At 38.0% G+C, this 18,314-nt stretch overlaps 1 protein-coding gene across 2 annotated transcripts in view; it reads right to left on the bottom strand.

The window, feature by feature from the left end:
- Window positions 1–400: 400 nt before the first annotated feature.
- The window catches only part of CASP5 (caspase 5), a 28,358-nt gene continuing 10,444 nt past the window's right edge, over window positions 401–18,314 (bottom strand). For both annotated transcript variants that reach the window (XM_030917210.1, XM_010367035.2), the window contains 7 exons: window positions 9,985–10,094; window positions 8,687–8,860; window positions 6,896–7,130; window positions 5,497–5,640; window positions 3,984–4,093; window positions 2,343–2,445; window positions 401–950 (listed from right to left, as the gene is read on the bottom strand). In XM_030917210.1, coding sequence (XP_030773070.1) covers window positions 2,347–2,445; window positions 3,984–4,093; window positions 5,497–5,640; window positions 6,896–7,130; window positions 8,687–8,860; window positions 9,985–10,094 — 872 coding nt within the window. In that variant the 3' untranslated portion in view covers window positions 401–950; window positions 2,343–2,346. The remainder of the gene's footprint in view (window positions 951–2,342; window positions 2,446–3,983; window positions 4,094–5,496; window positions 5,641–6,895; window positions 7,131–8,686; window positions 8,861–9,984; window positions 10,095–18,314) is intronic.

Consider the following 18,314-nt stretch of genomic DNA (forward strand, 5'->3'; position numbering starts at 1 on the left):
ATCTACCTCCAGAATTCTTTCTATCTTGTAAATATGAAACTTTATAACCATTAAATGACTCTTCATTTTCTCCTGCCCTAGCACCTGGCAATCACCATTCTACTTTCTGTCTCTGTGAATCTGATAATCTAGGTGCCTCATATAAGTGTGATCATATTGTATTTTTGTGTGTGTGAATGGCTTATTTTACCTAGCATAATGTCCTCAAAGTTCCTGTATATTTTAGCATACGTCAGAACTTCCCTCTTTTCTATGCTAAATTACATTTTAGTGTATCTATATACGATATTTTACTTATCAATTTTTCAGTCCATGGATACTTTTGTTACTTCCACATTTTAGATAACATGAGCAACGTTGCCATGAACATGGGTGTATAAATATATATTTGAGACCCTGCTTTCAATTGTTTTAGGTATGTACCCAAAGGTGGAGTTTGGATCCTATGATAATTCTAGCTTTACTTTTGTGAGGAACTTCCATACTGTTTTCCACCGTGGTGCCATTTGACATTCTCACCAACAGAGCACAGGGTTCCAATTATTCTACATCCCCACAAACACCTGTTATTTTCTGTTTGTTTGTATGTTTTGGTGGGAGTCATTCTAATGGGTATGAGGTGGTATCTTTCTTATACTTTTAGATACCATCTTCTTTCATCCTATTGTTGGCGGTAAGTCACAGTCAGTCGTCTTCATCAGCCAAGTATAGATGTAGCATTAGCCATAAAACTCGAAAATCCAGTTAGCTTCTTCCACTTCATTTCCACTTGTCCACCATTTTCATGGAAATTAGATTGTCTGTTAGAGAATCTAAAAATATACAGTTCATACAATCTAAAAAGATACCATCTTTACTTTTATCAAAACACCAAATGTTGAATATGCAAGCTATACAGGTAAAGGTGCTCTTTGGTGTTGCCAGAGGAGGGCTGGGCTGCCTGTGGTTTCCTGCAGAAGAGAGAAAGGACAGAAGGTCAAGATGGTTATCCCTCACTCCCTTCATCCCATCCCTCATTATGATTCTTCTTCCATCTTCTGCCATATGCTTTTGCCATTTCCCTCGACTTCCATCTGTGACCTCTGTGACTGTTTAGCAAAAAGTACTTAGGAGTATCTTTGTAAAACCTGAATTAAATTATGTCACTTCTCTTTTACAAAGCACTGGAAGGTTTTCCTATCTACTCAGATAATATTTTTTTAAAGAATTACCATGTGATGTTCAAGCACAATGTGATGAGGCTCCTCACTGTTTCTCCTAATTTGTCTCTGTCATTTCCCTCACTTGTATTCTCTTTTGGTCACACTGTCTCATTGTAGTTCTTTTTAAACATGTTTAGCATTTATCTACCTCAGGGCATTTGCCCTTGTATTCTGTGCTGGAACACCACTCCTGCATAAGAACCACATGGTTCACTCTCCAACTCTGTCCATTCTTTATTCCAATTTCATTATTTCAAGGAAGGTTTCCTGAATAAAATACCTACAGTTGAGCATGTATTTTCTACTGTCCAATAACTGTGGCTGAATGTCAGTAATGAGAGAGCCAAGTAAAAAGCACTCCCTGGCAGAACCTCCCACCAGCCTGTGCACTGGGAAGAATGTGCACTGGGGTGGAGCCTTGGGAAGTTCATGCCATTTGCAGCAGGGAGAAGCCTGGCCCCTCCTCTTCCTGGGTGGTATCTGGTATTCAGACTGCAAGGCAGAAAGGGCACTAGCAGGATTCTGGCTCTGTGAAGGGTACGTTTCCCATTTTTTTTCCTTTTCACACAATAAACCCTGCCCTCCTCACCTTTCAGATTGTCTGTGACTCTAATTTCTCATGGTCGTGTGACAAGGACCCCATCTTTAGCTGAACTAAGGAGAAAGTCAACAACAGTAATGTGATACATGCACTCAGAGGACCAAAGCCCTGCTTTCCCCATAGTTAGCTCCTGTGTTTACTCTGTTTTGTTCAAGGTCTGATGCAATGTTGGTAACTAAGTGTGGTAGGTGGGAGAGAAACAGAGAGAGAGACAAAGAGAGGGAGTGTATGAGAGATCGATGAATATAATCAATAATGGTAACATTTATACATTACTATTTTAATAATTACTAACCTAGGACTTTCATTGTGTATTACATTTTGCTGCAATTTTCCTTACCTCCTTGATTGATTATATAGTTGGGGGAAACTAAATGCATATAAGTAGAATAAAAAAGAGCACATAAATTCTCACCAGACTGCATCAATAAAGAACTCTAACTTGACCATACAAGTAGTCAGCTGTCACTGGTCATTGAACTTCACCACCGATATAGCTCTTTCATTTATTTCACCCTCCAACAACTCTCAATACTTACATTTTCAATTGCCAGGAAAGAGGTAGAAATCTCTTGTCAAGGATACTCGTTCTATGGTGGGCATCTGGGCTTTATCCTTTGGAATTTCAAATGATTTCTGTACCTAAAAGAAAAAACAGTAGATGAGACATGAGGGATTTTGGATTCTCAGAAAGCACCTTGCACCATGAACCAGGAAATACCTGGAATGAAGACAGCTTCCAGGGTTGATAGGACCAAGCCCATGGATATTCCAACTCCTTAACACTGCTACCCTACCTCTTAGAATTGACACCCCATGTCAGACTGTACACTTTACATCAAAATAAACACTGCATGCCTAGTCAAGGCTTTTCAACCTCCATTTTCTCTATTTTCCATTTTTGACCTACAGATGTGGAAATCAATTGAATATCCCTTGAGATATGCTCATGAGAACTGGATATGGAAGACTTAATACTTTCAACCCTCACCAAGGCTGATTCTTCAATTTAAGGAGAATTAAATCCCAGAATCTTGCTTTAAGGCCTGAACACTGAACAACTTTCATGCCGACACCACCAAGCCAACCTCTGAAATCTTATGCAAGGACTGATCAATGAGATCCTGCTTACCGTAAATCCAGTATTTCTAGTCTTTTTCCAGGAATACCCTCAAAAGTACAATGTCTAATTCCTAATCATCCAAAAGGACTTAACTTCCCAGTTCTCTATCCACAGAAACCCTGTCTCAATTTATGGTACAATCTTCTTTAAATGCCAGTGGTATATATTCTTCTTCCCACAAGAGTTTTACTGTTTTCTACAATTTTTAATTTAGAAACAACCACTTTCCTGTGTTGATACCAATCCTATTTTCCCTTAAAAAGAGAAGGAATATTTATCTATTCATTTATGCATCTATTTATTCAGTATATATTAACTGAATGTCTGCTATATGTCAGGCATATTGAGGTGCTGAGCAAATCCCCGCCTTCCTGAAGTTTGCATGTTAATGAGTAAACACAGGTAAAAAACAGACACATAAATAAACTATTAATATATGCTTAGTGGGAGGAGGTAAGAACTGTGGAGAAAATCAAGTAGGAAGGACGGGGAATAAGGAATGTCCCAGGTTGGGCAAGGAATAGTAAACCTTCCCTTCTGCCCTTTTCCATGGAAAGAGTGATTTCTTTTTTATTCCCTCTTACATGCCTTTATGAATTCTACCACAATGTGTAATTACACATTTTTTTGTCAGCCCATATTTCTAGTATCCATATCTCTCACAAAAGTGTGAGTCCTAGGTAGTCTTAAGCCATGCAAACCTCATTTACCCCTTTGTTATCAGGATGAAGTCCATCACCTCCATCCAGTTTTTATTCATTTAGTAAATTAATCAAAATTATTTAAAAATATTTTCTATTCTCTGAATTTTAATAACTTATAACCCAAAACATGAAGCTTACAGCTGATATTATTTTGTTTTACTTTGCTCTTCTTCTGGGATATATTGACAATTTCTTTCTCTAAACCAGATTTTAAACACTTGAATGACAGAAATCAGGTGCCGTTCTACTTTTGCTTGCCTGAAGAAGTGTGTCATTTTCATTCGATTAGTGAATAATGATAAATTCTTTCTGAGCAAATAAATAAATGACTAGAAAAGGAAATGGAAGCTTACCTTCTGAAATATTTTCATTAGGTGGTAGCACCAAGAATATTTCTGGAAGCATGTGATAAGTTCCGTGATGAAGATGGAGCCCCTTGTGCGGTCTCTCCAGGACACGTTATCTATGATGATACAGACTGATATACCTTGGGCTACGACTTTCACTATGTTTTTGTTTATATTTTTGTTTTTGTATAGCTTGGGAATTTACTTGATAGATTTATGGAAATCCCTTATAACCTAACATTTACTTAGGTTTCACACAGAGGAAACAGAAAAGCTGGCAAAGGTTGAACAAAAAAGACAGCTTATAAACATTACAAGAGATTGCATAGTGATTGTATTTTGATTCTTGGAACTGACTTTCTATTATGGACATTATGTTCATTCACTTTGCTTAGAAAAGGGGTCTTGAGAAATAACTGGAATTGTTCCACTTTACAAAGGAAAGAATAGAAGCCCAGAAGTATGAATAAAGATTCAGTGAGGAAGCAACAAAAAATTGCTTTCTGGTTCCAAGATTGTTTACAGATTGCACCATGATGTCTTTTACCATACAATAAACAAAATAGATGAGCACATCCAAAGTTTCAGTTACAGAAGATTAAAATATCACAGAAAAATACTGTATAATGTGGTGCCAATAGTAAATAATCCTGTCTTATACACTTAAAAATTTGTAAAAAGAGTAGATCTTATATAAATTATCCTTATCACACCCTTGCAGAATGATGATAACAAAAAAATAGAGAGCTGGAGGAATCTTTTGGAGGAGACAGAGATATTTACAGCATAGATTTGGGTGATGATTTGAAGGGTGTGTACTAATCTCCAAACTTATTAAGTTGCATACATTAAATATGTACGGTTTTTGTATGTCAGTTATGCCTCCATAAAGTGGCTTAAAAACAAGACTTAAAAATTTACAACTTGGAAAGAGTAAAATGTAAAGACCTTTTGGATGATTACCTGGAGGTGAAATGCAAACCACTGTTTCCTGTGATTAGACACAATTAGCCCCACCCTAACATTTCCTACTTTTTTTAAAGGGCATTCACATTTTTATCTGGACACTCAAAAACATTGCTCTTTGTAGGATCAAGTGGAATGTATGTAGAAGAGGGCTTGAAGTTGCTCATTTGGAAAGACAGCCAGTACTAGGATCCATAAAACTTATATTCAAAATATTAAATGGATTTGATAAAAAAAAAAAACAGAATCCATCATTTATGTTTACATGGTGTGTGGTGAATGCGGTTACTTGTATTGTATTGCTTTATAATATTTGACATATCTTTGACTGTAAAGTGTAACACTTATAATAAAACTACAATTTCTTAAAATGTGTGTGTGGGAGGGGGAAGGAATCTGTTCTCACAGCACACATAAAATCATGCAAAATATATAGAGAGCACACACCATTCTCTCAACTCATTGTTGCCTAGGGCCTATCTTGATTTAATAGGATCATTCAAAGGTGTCCTCAGAACCCCCACATTTTTTACTGTTGCTAAAAGACACATACGTGGTGTTGAAGAACAGAAAGCAATGAAGTCCTTCTCCACGTGGACTCTGCAAACAGAATCTTCCTCCAGGTTCTCAGGTGACTGTGAAGAGATGACTGCCGAGGGTGCTGGAGAGTCTCTGACCCAGTGTTCCCCACGTCTTTCTGTAGAGACATCAAAGAGACATCAACTTTCTTTTCTTTTTTCTTTTTTTTGTCTTTTATGTTACGTTAAGTTCCAGAATAGAAATGCAGAATGTGTAGGTTTGTTACATAGTTATACGTGTACCATTGTGGTTTGCTGCACCTATCAACCTATCATATAGGTTTTAAGCCCACGTGCATTAAGTATTTGCCTTAAGGCTCTCCTACCCCTTCCCCCGACCTCCTGACAGGCCCCGGTGTGTGATGTCCCCTTCCCTGTATCCATGTATTCTCACTGTTCAACCCTCACTTATAAGTGAGAACATGCGGTGTTTGGTTTTCTGTTCCTGCATTAATTTGCTGAGGATGATGGCTTCCAGCTTCATTCATGCTCCTGCAAAGGACACGATCTCATTCCTTTTTATGACTACACTGTATTCCATGGGATATATGTACCACATTTTCTATATCCAGTCTATCATTGATGGGCATTTGGGTTGGTTCAAGAGACATCAACTTTTTATACACTGCTGTGCCTCCCTTCATGGCTATCACAATTGCCCACCTTGTTATTTTTCAGTGTTCTTTCTAACTAATTTAATACATATATACAGACCTACACACATGCAAACACACACACACACACACACTCTCTCTCTCTGCTTCGTCTCTAGTGTCATTCAACAAAGTGTCAATTAACAGTGAATTTATCATGTCATTACCAGTTTTCAGTTAAGTTATTGCTGCTTTCTTAAAAAACAAAACATACATCCCAATAGTCATGAGGCAATTGGAAGTCAAGAGTAAAAAGAGAGAGAGAGAAGATTGACTTAAACCCCTCAAGTTTCCTTAACTCCCTACTCATTTTCCTTTCAACGGTTATGAATAAATAGGGTGCGTGTCTCACATGATAACTTCAGTTTCAAGTACAAATTCTTCAGAAACCACACAATGTCCAAATGTCTGTAAAACATTTACAAAGCAAGCTATCATGAAAATGATTCCATTCCAAAGTTTCAGTATTTCTGTTTAACTTTGATTTAGGGATTCTGATGATCTCCTTCACCGCTTACTGTGGATAAAATTGTACAGAAATTTCTTCGCTGATGAGACAATTTCTCATTCTACCAGACCCTTAGGTAGAGGTTCTGTAGAATTCATTGTACTTTATTTGCACTGGATGGGGTCTAAGACTGTTTCCCCTAAATATAAACCAAACATCACAATCCTCAGCATACACCTTCGTAACTGTTAGATGTTCAGTCCCAGCACTCACTGCCTCTGCAGGCCTGGACAATGATGACCTTGGGTTTGTCCTTCAGACTGAGGCAGTTTCGGTTGTTGAATATCTGGAAGACGGTGTCATAAAGCAGCACATCTGGGTTTTTCTCATCATGTGCAGTTCCGCAGATTCCCTCCAGGATGCCATGAGACATGAGCACCAGGAACGTGCTGTCGGAGGACTTGTGCTCTGGTCGGGCAGCAAATGCCCTCAGCGCTGACTCCATATCCTGTAAAAGAGCAATGTCTAACTTCAGTCAGAGAAGCATCACAATGAATAGGACGTCCTAGATTTCCCATGAGTGAAACAAGCAACATATGTGACCTCCGGGTCATGGTGCTTCACATATTGCTTACTCAGTCATGACAGCTGTTTTATGGTTTTGTTTTTTTGTTTTTTTTTTTTTCCTTCGTAGCAGGGCTGTGGGTTCCTACTTTTTCTGACGCACCATGCACTGTCTTCTTAATATACTGTATATTTTTATATGTTACTTATATTACTTTTTTTTAAATCTCAATCTTGTCTCTCCTTTCCTAACAAGAGTCATGTGTTATAAATGCATCACACCACTGTCCTTGTAAAATCCAATGTACGTTGCTTAGAATAAAATCAATCTTATTGCCTGACCATTCTCACCATTACATTGTCTGTTCTGCTTCAATCTCTAGTCATACTGGTCTTCTCTTGTGCCTCACATGTGCCAGTTTCATTTTCAGCTCAGCTCTTTCACAGGTAGCTCCCCCTACTTGGAAGGCACTGCATTCACATCTTCCTAGAGCCATATCATTCCTTTTGGTAGTTCAGTCCAACTCCTGTGTTCTCTCCCCACAGAGGCTTTTCAGGACCAACCCAAAAACGTCACACCCCATCCAACATTCCCTCTCATGTTTCCTTTTTGTTTTCTTTTTGCTTATTTTGGATTCTCTTCTTATTCTTATACAGACATATACACACACTCATTCTCTGAAATTGGTCCGGTTTTGCTTATATTGTGAGATTTTACCTCCACTCTAACCTAGATCCTTGTAAATTTGAAGCTTCTTGTATCATTTACAGACTTATCCACAGCGTCAGGAAAAGCTCTTGGCCCCAAAGTTTGGATTTAATATTTGTTTTAAGAGTGCACTCCTGTGCCGTGTGTGGTGACTCACGCCTGTAATCCCAACACTTTGGGAGATCGAGGTGGGTAGATCACGAGGTCAGGAGATTGAGACTATCTTGGCTAACACGGAGAAACCCCGTTTTTTATTTTATTTTAATCTCTGTTAAAAATACAGAAAATTAGCTGGGCGTGGTGGCACGCGCCTGTAGTCCCAGCTACTCGGGAAGCTGAGGCAGGAGAATGGCTTGAACCTGAAAGGTGGATGTTGCAGTGAGTCAAGATCATGCTGCTGCACTCCAGTCTGGGTGACAGAGTAAGACTCCATCTCAAAAAGAAAAAAAGTGCACTCATGCCAAAAACGCATTACTCTGTGATTTTCTGTGAAATCTTGGGGCTACATTCCAATCACCTGATCTTACTGGAACTCAATAATAATTGTGAAAATACATGCCAATCATATTTTGTCTAGTTTTATGGAGTTGAGGGTATTTGAGGCTCAGAAGAGACACAGATTTATGTATTCAAAAGTTCAATTTGCTAGTGCATGTGCGCATGTATGCACGCGCACATACACACACGAACCCAGAGGTTGTTAACCTTGTTGAACTTCTATAAAGCTAACTAATTATTAGAAGAATATATGTTGCCTATGGGTGAGTGTGAGATGGCTTAGGGGTTCTTACCCTGGCTGTGAGATTCTTTTTGTCAACCACATTGTAGCCCAGGCCCTGAAGCAGCTCTTTCATCCCCAGGATGTCAAAGTGAGCCCCAGTCCTTGGTGGCAGATGATCAAACTTTGTATTGCATATGATGAGAGCCAGGCGTTTGCGGTCCTCTCGCTTTTTTATTGGATAGATCTGCAGGAGATGGAGATTAAGCGACTTTGATTACCTGAGTCTCTTTTCAACCTCCATATGCCTCATTATTTTGCTTTTTTCATGCAGCTGCCCCCTTCTCTAAACTCTATCAGAAGACACTGCCTTCCCCTCTCTCTCAAGAGCCCAGACCAAGAACCAGGACATATCTGGAATTATTATTTAGCTTTCCTCTCTCTAGAGCCCAGAGCAAGAACCGGGACATATCTGGAATGATCACTCAAGAATCTTGAGGAAACTGAATAATTCCTACCCCCTTCCTTCTCCTTTTTCTTCTCCACCTACTCAAACATTTCTTATATTCAGGTTCAAATCAAATTTCATATAAACCAAGAAACGTTGTCATTGGCTCCAGTAAAAATGAATATAGCAAATATTCTTTGCCTTCTGTATTATGACTAATATTTGGTACTATTTTAAAAACATAAACTTACAATGATTTTCAAGATTTAATTATACTTTTCAAACATATTTTATGTCTAGGCTTTTCAACTAGAGTACAAACAATTACTATTCAGTCATGTTATCTTATAAACGTTTTTATTTTGTGGCTATATCTGAAATGGTAGTAAATCCCAAATAGATACAAAAATCAATAAATGATAAAAATGAGGAAGCTACATTTTATCATGGGTTGAAAGAGCATTGGTATCTGTTTGAAGCCATATGAATCCTTGCCTGCTGAAAGCATCTATCATAAAGGTCACCACTGTCACCATCCCCTCATCATTTACTGCTTTATGTATTTCTGCATTTATGGCTGGTACTGTGGCTCCAGCCTGTAATCCCAGCACTTTGGGAGGTCAAGGCTCATGAAGACAGGATCTGGAGAACAGACTGGGTGACATAGTGAGACTATATCTCTACAAAAAAAAAAAAAAAAAAAAATCAGCCTGGCATGGTAGTGTGCATCTGTAGTCCTAATTACTTGGGAGGCTGAGGCTGGAGAAACTCTTGAGCCAATGTGTTCAAGACAGCAGTCAGCTATGATCACACCATGGCACTCCAGGCTGGGCAACAGAGCAAGACCCCATTTTTAAAAATGTGCATTTAATGAAAGCAATTATTTCTCTCTTTTCCCCCATTTCATGCAGAGAGCACAGCACCTCATCATGGTTTTCTTTACACCGTCTCAGGAATTCTTCATGAGGACAAAGTATGAGAGTATTTGTAGATTCTGCTAACTCAGGTGGTCCAGCCTCGATTTGCAGAAGTGCTGTGGGATATCACAAAATATAAATTAAGATCTAAAATTGACACCCTAACATCACAATTAGAAGAACTAGAGACGCAAGAGCAAACACATTCAAAAGCTAGCAGAAGGCAAGAAATGATGAAGATCAGAACAGAACTGAAGGAGATAGAAACACAAAAATACCCTTCAAAAAATCAATGAATCCAGGAACTGTTTTTTTTGAAAAGATCAACAAAATTGATAGATTGCTAGCAAGACTAATAAAGAAGAAAAGAGAGAAGAATCAAATAGATGCAATAAAAAATGATAAAGGGGATATCACCACCTATCCCACAGAAATATAAACTACCATCAGAGAATACTATAAACACCTCTACGCAAATAAGCTAGAAAATCTAGAAGAAATGGATAAATTCCTGGACACATACACTCTCCCAAGACTAAACCAGGAAGAAGGTGAATCCCTTAATAGACCAATGACAGGCTCTGAAATTGAGGCAATAATTAACAGCCTACCAACCAAAAAAAGGCCAGGACCAGACAGATGCACAGCTGAATTCCACCAGAAGTACAAGGAGGAGTTGGTACCATTCCTTCTGAAACTATTCCAATCAATAGAAAAAGAGGGAATCCTCCCTAACTCATTTTATGAGCCCAGCATCATCCTGATACCAAAGCCTGGCAGAGACACAACAACAAAAAAAAAGAATTTTAGACCAGTATCCCTGATGAACATTGATGCAAAAATCCTCAGTAAAATACTGGCAAACCGAATCCAGCAGCACATCAAAAAGCTTATCCACCATGATCAAGTGGGCTTCATCCCTTGGATGCAAGGCTGGTTCAACAAACACAAATCAATAAACATAATCCAGCATATAAACAGAACCAAAGACAAAAACCACATGATTATCTCAATAGATGCAGAAAAAGCCTTCGACAAAATTCAATAGCCCTTCAAACTAAAAACTCTCGATAAATTAGGTATTGATGGAACGTACCTCAAAATAATAAGAGCTATTTATTACAAACCCCCTGCCAATATCATACTGAATGGGCAAAAACTGGAAGCATTCCCTTTGAAAACTGGCACAAGACAGGGATGCCCTCTCTTACCACTCCTATTCAACATAGTGTTGGAAGTTCTGGCTAGGGCAATCAGGCAGGAGAAAAAAATAAAGGGTATCCAGTTAGGAAATGAGGAACTCAAATTGTCCCTGTTTGCAGTTGACATGAGCGTATATTTAGAAAACCCCATTGTCTCAGCCCAAAATCTCCTTAAGCTGATAAGCAACTTCAGTAAAGTCTCAGGATACGAAATCAATCAGCAAAAATCATAAGCATTCTTATACACCAATAACAGACAGAGAGCCAAATCATGAGTGAACTCCCATTCACAATAGCTTCAAACAGAATAAAACACCTAGGAATCCAACTTACAAGGGATGTGAAGGACCTCTTCAAGGAGAACTACAAACCACTGCTCAATGAAATAAAAGAGGATACAAACAAATGGAAGAACATTCCATGCTCATGGATAGAAAGAATCAATATCATGAAAATGGCCATACTGCCCAAGGTAATTTATAGATGCAATGCCATCCCCATTAAGCTACCAATGACTTTCTTCACAGAATTGGAAAAAAAATACTTTCAAGTTCATATGGAAACCAAAAAAGAGCCTGCATTGCCAAGACAATCCTAAGCCAAAAGAACAAAGCTGGAGGCACCACACTACCTGACTTCAAACTATACTACAAGTCTACAGTAACCAAAACAGCATGGTACTGGTACCAAAACAGAGATATAGACCAGTGGAACAGAATAGAGCACTCAGAAATAATACCACACATCTATAGCCATCTGATCTTTGACAACCCTGATAAAAACAAGAAATGGAGAAAGAATTCCCTATTTAATAAATGGTGCTGGGAAAATTGGCTAGCCACATGTAGAAAGCTGAAACTGGATCCCTTCCTTACACCTTATACAAAAATTAATTCAAGATGGATTAGAGACTTAAATGTTAGACCTAAAACCATAGAAACCCTAGAAGAAAACCTAGGCAATACCATTCAGGACATAGGCATGCGCAAGGACTTCATGTCTAAAACACCAAAAACAATGGCAACAAAAGCCAAAATTGACAAATGGGATCCAATTAAACTAAAGAGCTTCTGCACAGCAAAAGAAACTACCATCAGAGTGAACAGGCAACCTACAGAATGGGAGAGAACTTTTGCAATCTACTCATCTGATAAAGGGTTAATATCCAGAACCTACAAAAAGCTCAAACAAATTTACAAGAAAAAAACAACCCCATCAAAAAGTGGGCGAAGGATATGAACAGACACTTCTCAAAAGATGACATTTATGCAGCCAACAGACACATGAAAAAATGCTCATCATCACTGACCATCAGAGAAATGCAGATCAAAACCACAATGAGATACCATCTCATGCCAGTTAGAATGGCAATCATTAAAAAGTCAGGAAACAACAGGTGCTGGAGAGGATGTGGAGAAATAGGAACACTTTTACACTGTTGGTGGGACTGTAAACTAGTTCAACCATTGCAAAAGACAGTGTGGCGATTCCTCAAGGATCTAGAACTAGAAATACTATTTGACCCTGCCTTCCCATTACTGGGTATATACCCAAAGGATTATAAATCATGCTATTATAAAGACACATGCATACATATGTTTATTGTGCCACTATTCACAATAGCAAAGACTTGTAACCAAGCCAAATGTCCATCAATGATAGACTGGATTAAAAAAAACTGTGGCACATATACACGATGGAATACTGTGCGGTCATAAAAAAGGATGAGTTCATGTCCTTTGTAGGGACATGGATGCAGCTAGAAACCTCATTCTCTGTAAGCTATCACAAGGACAAAAATCCAAATACCGCATGCTCTCACTCATAGGTGAGAATTGAACAATGAGATCACTTGGACACAGGAAGGGGAACATCACACATTGGGGCCTGTCATGGGGTGGGGGGAGGGAGGAGGGACAGCATTAGGAGATATGCCTAATGTAAATGGTGAGTTAATGAGTGCAGCACCAACATGGCACATGTATACATATGTAAAAAACCTGCAGGTTGTGCACATGTACCCTAGAACTTAAAATATAATAATAAATAAATAAATACACACACATATATATATATATATACATATATATATATAAATTATGGTTTTTGCCCCTGTGACCCAATTTATCGCCTAAGAACTTTGAGAGAGAGAGAGAGAAATCTTAGGAAAAAGACTTCTTTGTATGTAGGGATTATAGCTGTACCTAATTTCCAGCTTAAGGAAATGTTTTGTGGGAATTCCCTGATAGAGAAAGCAGATCTCCCCCAACCTCACCAAGAAAAAAAATGCAGTTATAGATTCTGATTATTCTGGAGAAAAACTCTTGATATTTAGAGTTAAATTTGGCTTTTCTACATTCAGAAAAACAGTTTGATTTTTCCAGTGGTTTTACCCTAGGGTTCTCATTCATTTATTTGGACTTTTTGCTGTGTCTGGGCAAGAGTGTGCTAATACTTGTCAGAGTGCTATCTATTTGAAATACAATGTGTGTTCCATGTGCAATATTAAATTTTCTAATATCACATTTACAAAAGGTAAAAATAATTTTAATAATGTATTTATTTAAATAATATATCCAAAATATTATTATTTCAACATGTGTCACTAGCCACAAGTTAAGTACTTAATAGCTACATCTGTCTGGTGGCTACAAAACTGGATGGAACAACATCACATTTTGGAGTGATAGTCCCCTCCTAGTTCACACTACGTACAGATATATGCATACAGCAAACACTTAACAGAATATTGAATTCTGTACCATCCTGGTATTTTTTTTTTTTTTTTTTTTTTTTTTTTTTTTTTTTTTTGAGGCGAAGTCTCGCTCTGTCGCCCGGACTGGAGTGCAGTGGCCGGATCTCAGCTCACTGCAAGCTCCGCCTCTCGGGTTTACGCCATTCTCCTGCCTCAGCCTCCCGAGTAGCTGGGACTACAGGAGCCCGCCACCTCGCCCGGCTAGTTTTTTTTGTATTTTTAATAGAGACGGGGTTTCACTGTGTTAGCCAGGATGGTCTCGATCTCCTGACCTTGTGATCCGCCCGTCTCGGCCTCCCAAAGTGCTGGGATTACAGGCTTGAGCCACCGCGCCCGGCCCATCCTGGTATTTTTTAAGCAAACTTTATGTTAATTACTAATTTTTCTAGAAGAAATAGACTTCAGTTATCTTTCAACAAATTGTGAAATCACCTATTTATGAAGAAATGTTGTCTAGTGACAATAGTACTGTGTCCAAGGTCAAAGGGACAAATATTTGTATGAGATTCTGACATAACTCTGGACATCTTGTCTCTAAACTGCTGGAGCAGCCAACACCGTCCAACTCATATTTTATAATGTGAGGCAATAATACTTCTCTTTTAGATAAGTTTGCTTCTGAGTAATTCTGATCTATCCCCTTGTGAAATGTAATATTGATCTCTTTTAACCGATATTGTGCGAAAACATGGGAGATTATTAAGCCCTCCTTCTGGAAAAGAAAAAGGAATTTACATATACAAACTAGAAGAAAAGTTTACTAAGATCTAATAAGAAGATTTCTTTTCATAAAAGGAATGGATGGGCATATTTTTATGTTTGGTTAAGTGATGCAACCAAGACATAGGAATCATGAGTAAAGTGATATTATGCTGTATAAAATTTGCAATGTTTTGTAATATTTCATGTATTTTTTTATATTTCTATCATTTGTTTCTGTTCATTTTTAATAATATTTTAAAGTAAATATCTTGGTAAAGTGTATGATAAAAGCCTGAGTTCTGGGAATACAATAAGTTATAAATGTGTAAGGAAACCAAACCTTCTAAGCATCTACTTTTTCATAGATTCAACAGTGACAGATGCTTTTTCTTCTCGTTTCAGAAAATTCTGCCAATGTGAAGACATCCAGGGTCCTGGGATATTCCTGGTCTGAGGGTATGTTTTCCTGTTTAAAGGCTTGGAGAACTTCCAACTTAACAGTCGTCGCCTAATGACTTTTATGTGTCTGTGTGTAGAACAGGTGTTTTCCAGTAAAATTAGAAATTAGACAGAAATTCTATCTTATATCCAGTAGTAGAATTAGTATAAAAATACTATTTTATTACAAAATAGTAAATATTATAGTACAATCTGCTTCCAAAGAGAGTTTCTATTAGCCTGGGAGGGCAACAAGAAGTAATGTGGAAATCAGGAGTTTAGATAAAAATTTCAATTTGAGTCTTATCTGTTATCTAATGAAACAGGAATCTCTCAGGAATCTGCTCAGGAATCTCTTTACATTGACACAAGAAAGGGAGTGGTGGAGTGGTACAGGATCAGAAAAGCAATTTCCCACAGTACGTAGGGACTTACATGGTTATCTCTCTGACTAAATCACACCATTGGTATATAGTGTGTGTATGTGTATATATATGTGTGTGTGTATATTTATGTGTACTATATGTGTGTGTGTGTGTGTGTGTGTACATATAACAGTTGGTTAAATAACACACCAATAGCTAGGATTCTTCTTATCCTGCACTCCAGAATCCAGTGCTCTGCTGGAAACCCTCAGAATTATAACCATATCCAAAGACCTGTCCAAGGCCTGTACCTCTCCTAATAGCCCAGCACACCCAGCTTCCTGGTATGCTGGGCTAGTGTACTCAAAGTGCTCTGGGATCGATCTTTCTGGAGAATCCAAATGCAGACAAGAGTGCAGGGAGCCACTGGACCCCTGCTGCAGGGATTTGCAGCTGCCTCCTTCCCGCCACAGCCTCTGCTGATCAGATAGGCTATTTCAGTTTATAGTTTAGTGCTCATCATATATGATATCTGGGATTGCTAAAATCATTTTGAAGCCCTTATTGCTACAAATATGATTCCTTTTTGCTGCATTATCTCTGATTTTTTTTTTTTTGCTTGCAAACTATGTATTCAACAATGGACTAATAATCCAGAATCTACAAGAAACTAAAACAACTCAACAAGAAAAACAAAGACTCTATCAAAAAGTGGGCAAAGGACCTGAACAGACATTTTTCAAAGCATACATACAAGTGTCTAACAAACATAAAAAAATATATTCAACACCATTAGTCAGCAGAGAAACAAAAATTAAAACAACAGTGTAATATTATCTCACCTCAGTTAAAATGGCTTATACAAAAAGACATGCAATAACAGATGCTGGCAAGGATGTGGAGAAAGAGGAACCCTCATATGCCATTGGTGGGAATATAAATTAGTACAACCTCCGTGGCAAACAGTGTGGAGATTTCTCAAAGAGCTAAAAACAGAACTATCATTTGATCCAGCAATCTCACTACTTGGTTATCTATCCAGAGAGCCAAATCAGGAATGAACTTCCATTCACAATTGCTTCAAAGAGAATAAAATACCTAGGAATCCAGCTTACAAGGGATGTAAAGGACCTCTTCAAGGAGAACTACAAACCACTGCTCAGTGAAATAAAAGAGGACACAAACAAATGGAAGAACATACCATGCTCATGGATAGGAAGAATCAATATCGTGAAAATGGCCATACTCCCCAAGGTTATTTATAGATTCAATGCCATCCCCATTAAGCTACCAATGACTTTCTTCACAGAATTGGAAAAAACTGCTTTAAAGTTCATATGGAACCAAAAAAGAGCCCGCATTGCCAAGACAATCCTAAGTCAAAAGGACAAAGCTGGAGGCGTCACGCTACCTGACTTCAAACTATACTACAAGGCTACAGTAACCAAAACAGCATGGTACTGGTAGCAAAACAGAGCTATAGACCAATGGAACAGAACAGAGTCCTCAGAAATAATACCGCACATCTACAGCCATCTGATCTTTGACAAACCTGAGAGAAACAAGAAATGGGGAAAGGATTCCCTATTTAATAAATGGTGCTGGGAAAATTGGCTAGCCATAAGTAGAAAGCTGAAACTGGATCCTTTCCTTACCCCTTATACGAAGATTAATTCAAGATGGATTAGAGACTTAAATGTTAGACCTAATACCATAAAAACCCTAGAAGAAAATCTAGGTAGTACCATTCAGGACATAGGCATGGGCAAGGACTTCATGTCTAAAACACCAAAAGCAACGGCAGCAAAAGCAAAAATTGACAAATGGGATCTAATTAAACTAAAGAGCTTTTGCACAGCAAAAGAAACTACCATCAGAGTGAACAGGCAACCTACAGAATGGGAGAAAATTTTTGCAACCTACTCATCTGACAAAGGGCTAATATCCACTATCTCTGATTTTTTAAAACGAATGTTTTTCCCCCTGCCATTCCAGGTTTGAGGAAAGGGAAAATACTTGCAAAAGACCAGTTTAAATACTAATAAGAATGCATCCTTGCCTAAAATCTTGGACAACTATACTAGCATGTGGTTTCTGTTGAGGGGAAACTTTCCCCATAGAGAAGGGGAGTTTATTTTGTATAGTGACGTTTGAAGAATTTATGTTGCTTTGTGTTCATGATCATGTATGATTATTGGTAAACTGTAATAGTTCAGGGCTGAAGATTTCAGTTTAAAGTCTATGGCAAATTGAGTCCATCCCTGGGAAACATTGATCTGAGAATATTTAGGCTCTAATAATTCTGATAATTCAATCTGTGTCAAAGGTTTTGAAATGTTATAAAATTTAACATTTTATAGTAGTTCCCTGTTCATAATTTTGTAACTCACAGAAATGAGTAAGCACCGGAAAATTCTAATTTGTGATGCCCAAATAATAATTAAGAAAGTACTCTTTATTGCATGCATATACTTCATTTGTTTATTCATCACACATTAATTAGGTATCTGCTATGTGCCAGGATCTCCATTAATTACTCTTATTAATTGGTGAAGAAACCAGTTACATTCTGGTAGCAGAAATTTGGTGCATATTACTTCGTTTTACTGAAGCGGAAAAGGGTTAAAAGTGGAGCACGTTTATTCTGGAAAACAAAGCGTTTAATTTTAGCTGTATTCATTTTGTGATGCCAGTGAAACACTGGAGCAGAATTGTTGAATATGCCACTAGAGCTAAATGAGTCTGGAGGTCAGATGAGAGAGTTATGAGAGCTAATATCTTGGAAGTTGTTGGCATGTGGTGCCTGGCATTACAATGTTTCTAGCTGTAGACAGTCTAGTGAGAAAGTACAGAAATTGTCCACATTTCACAGGT

This window comes from Rhinopithecus roxellana, chromosome 15 (genome assembly GCF_007565055.1).
Source record: "Rhinopithecus roxellana isolate Shanxi Qingling chromosome 15, ASM756505v1, whole genome shotgun sequence".
Classification (NCBI taxonomy): domain Eukaryota; kingdom Metazoa; phylum Chordata; class Mammalia; order Primates; family Cercopithecidae; genus Rhinopithecus; species Rhinopithecus roxellana.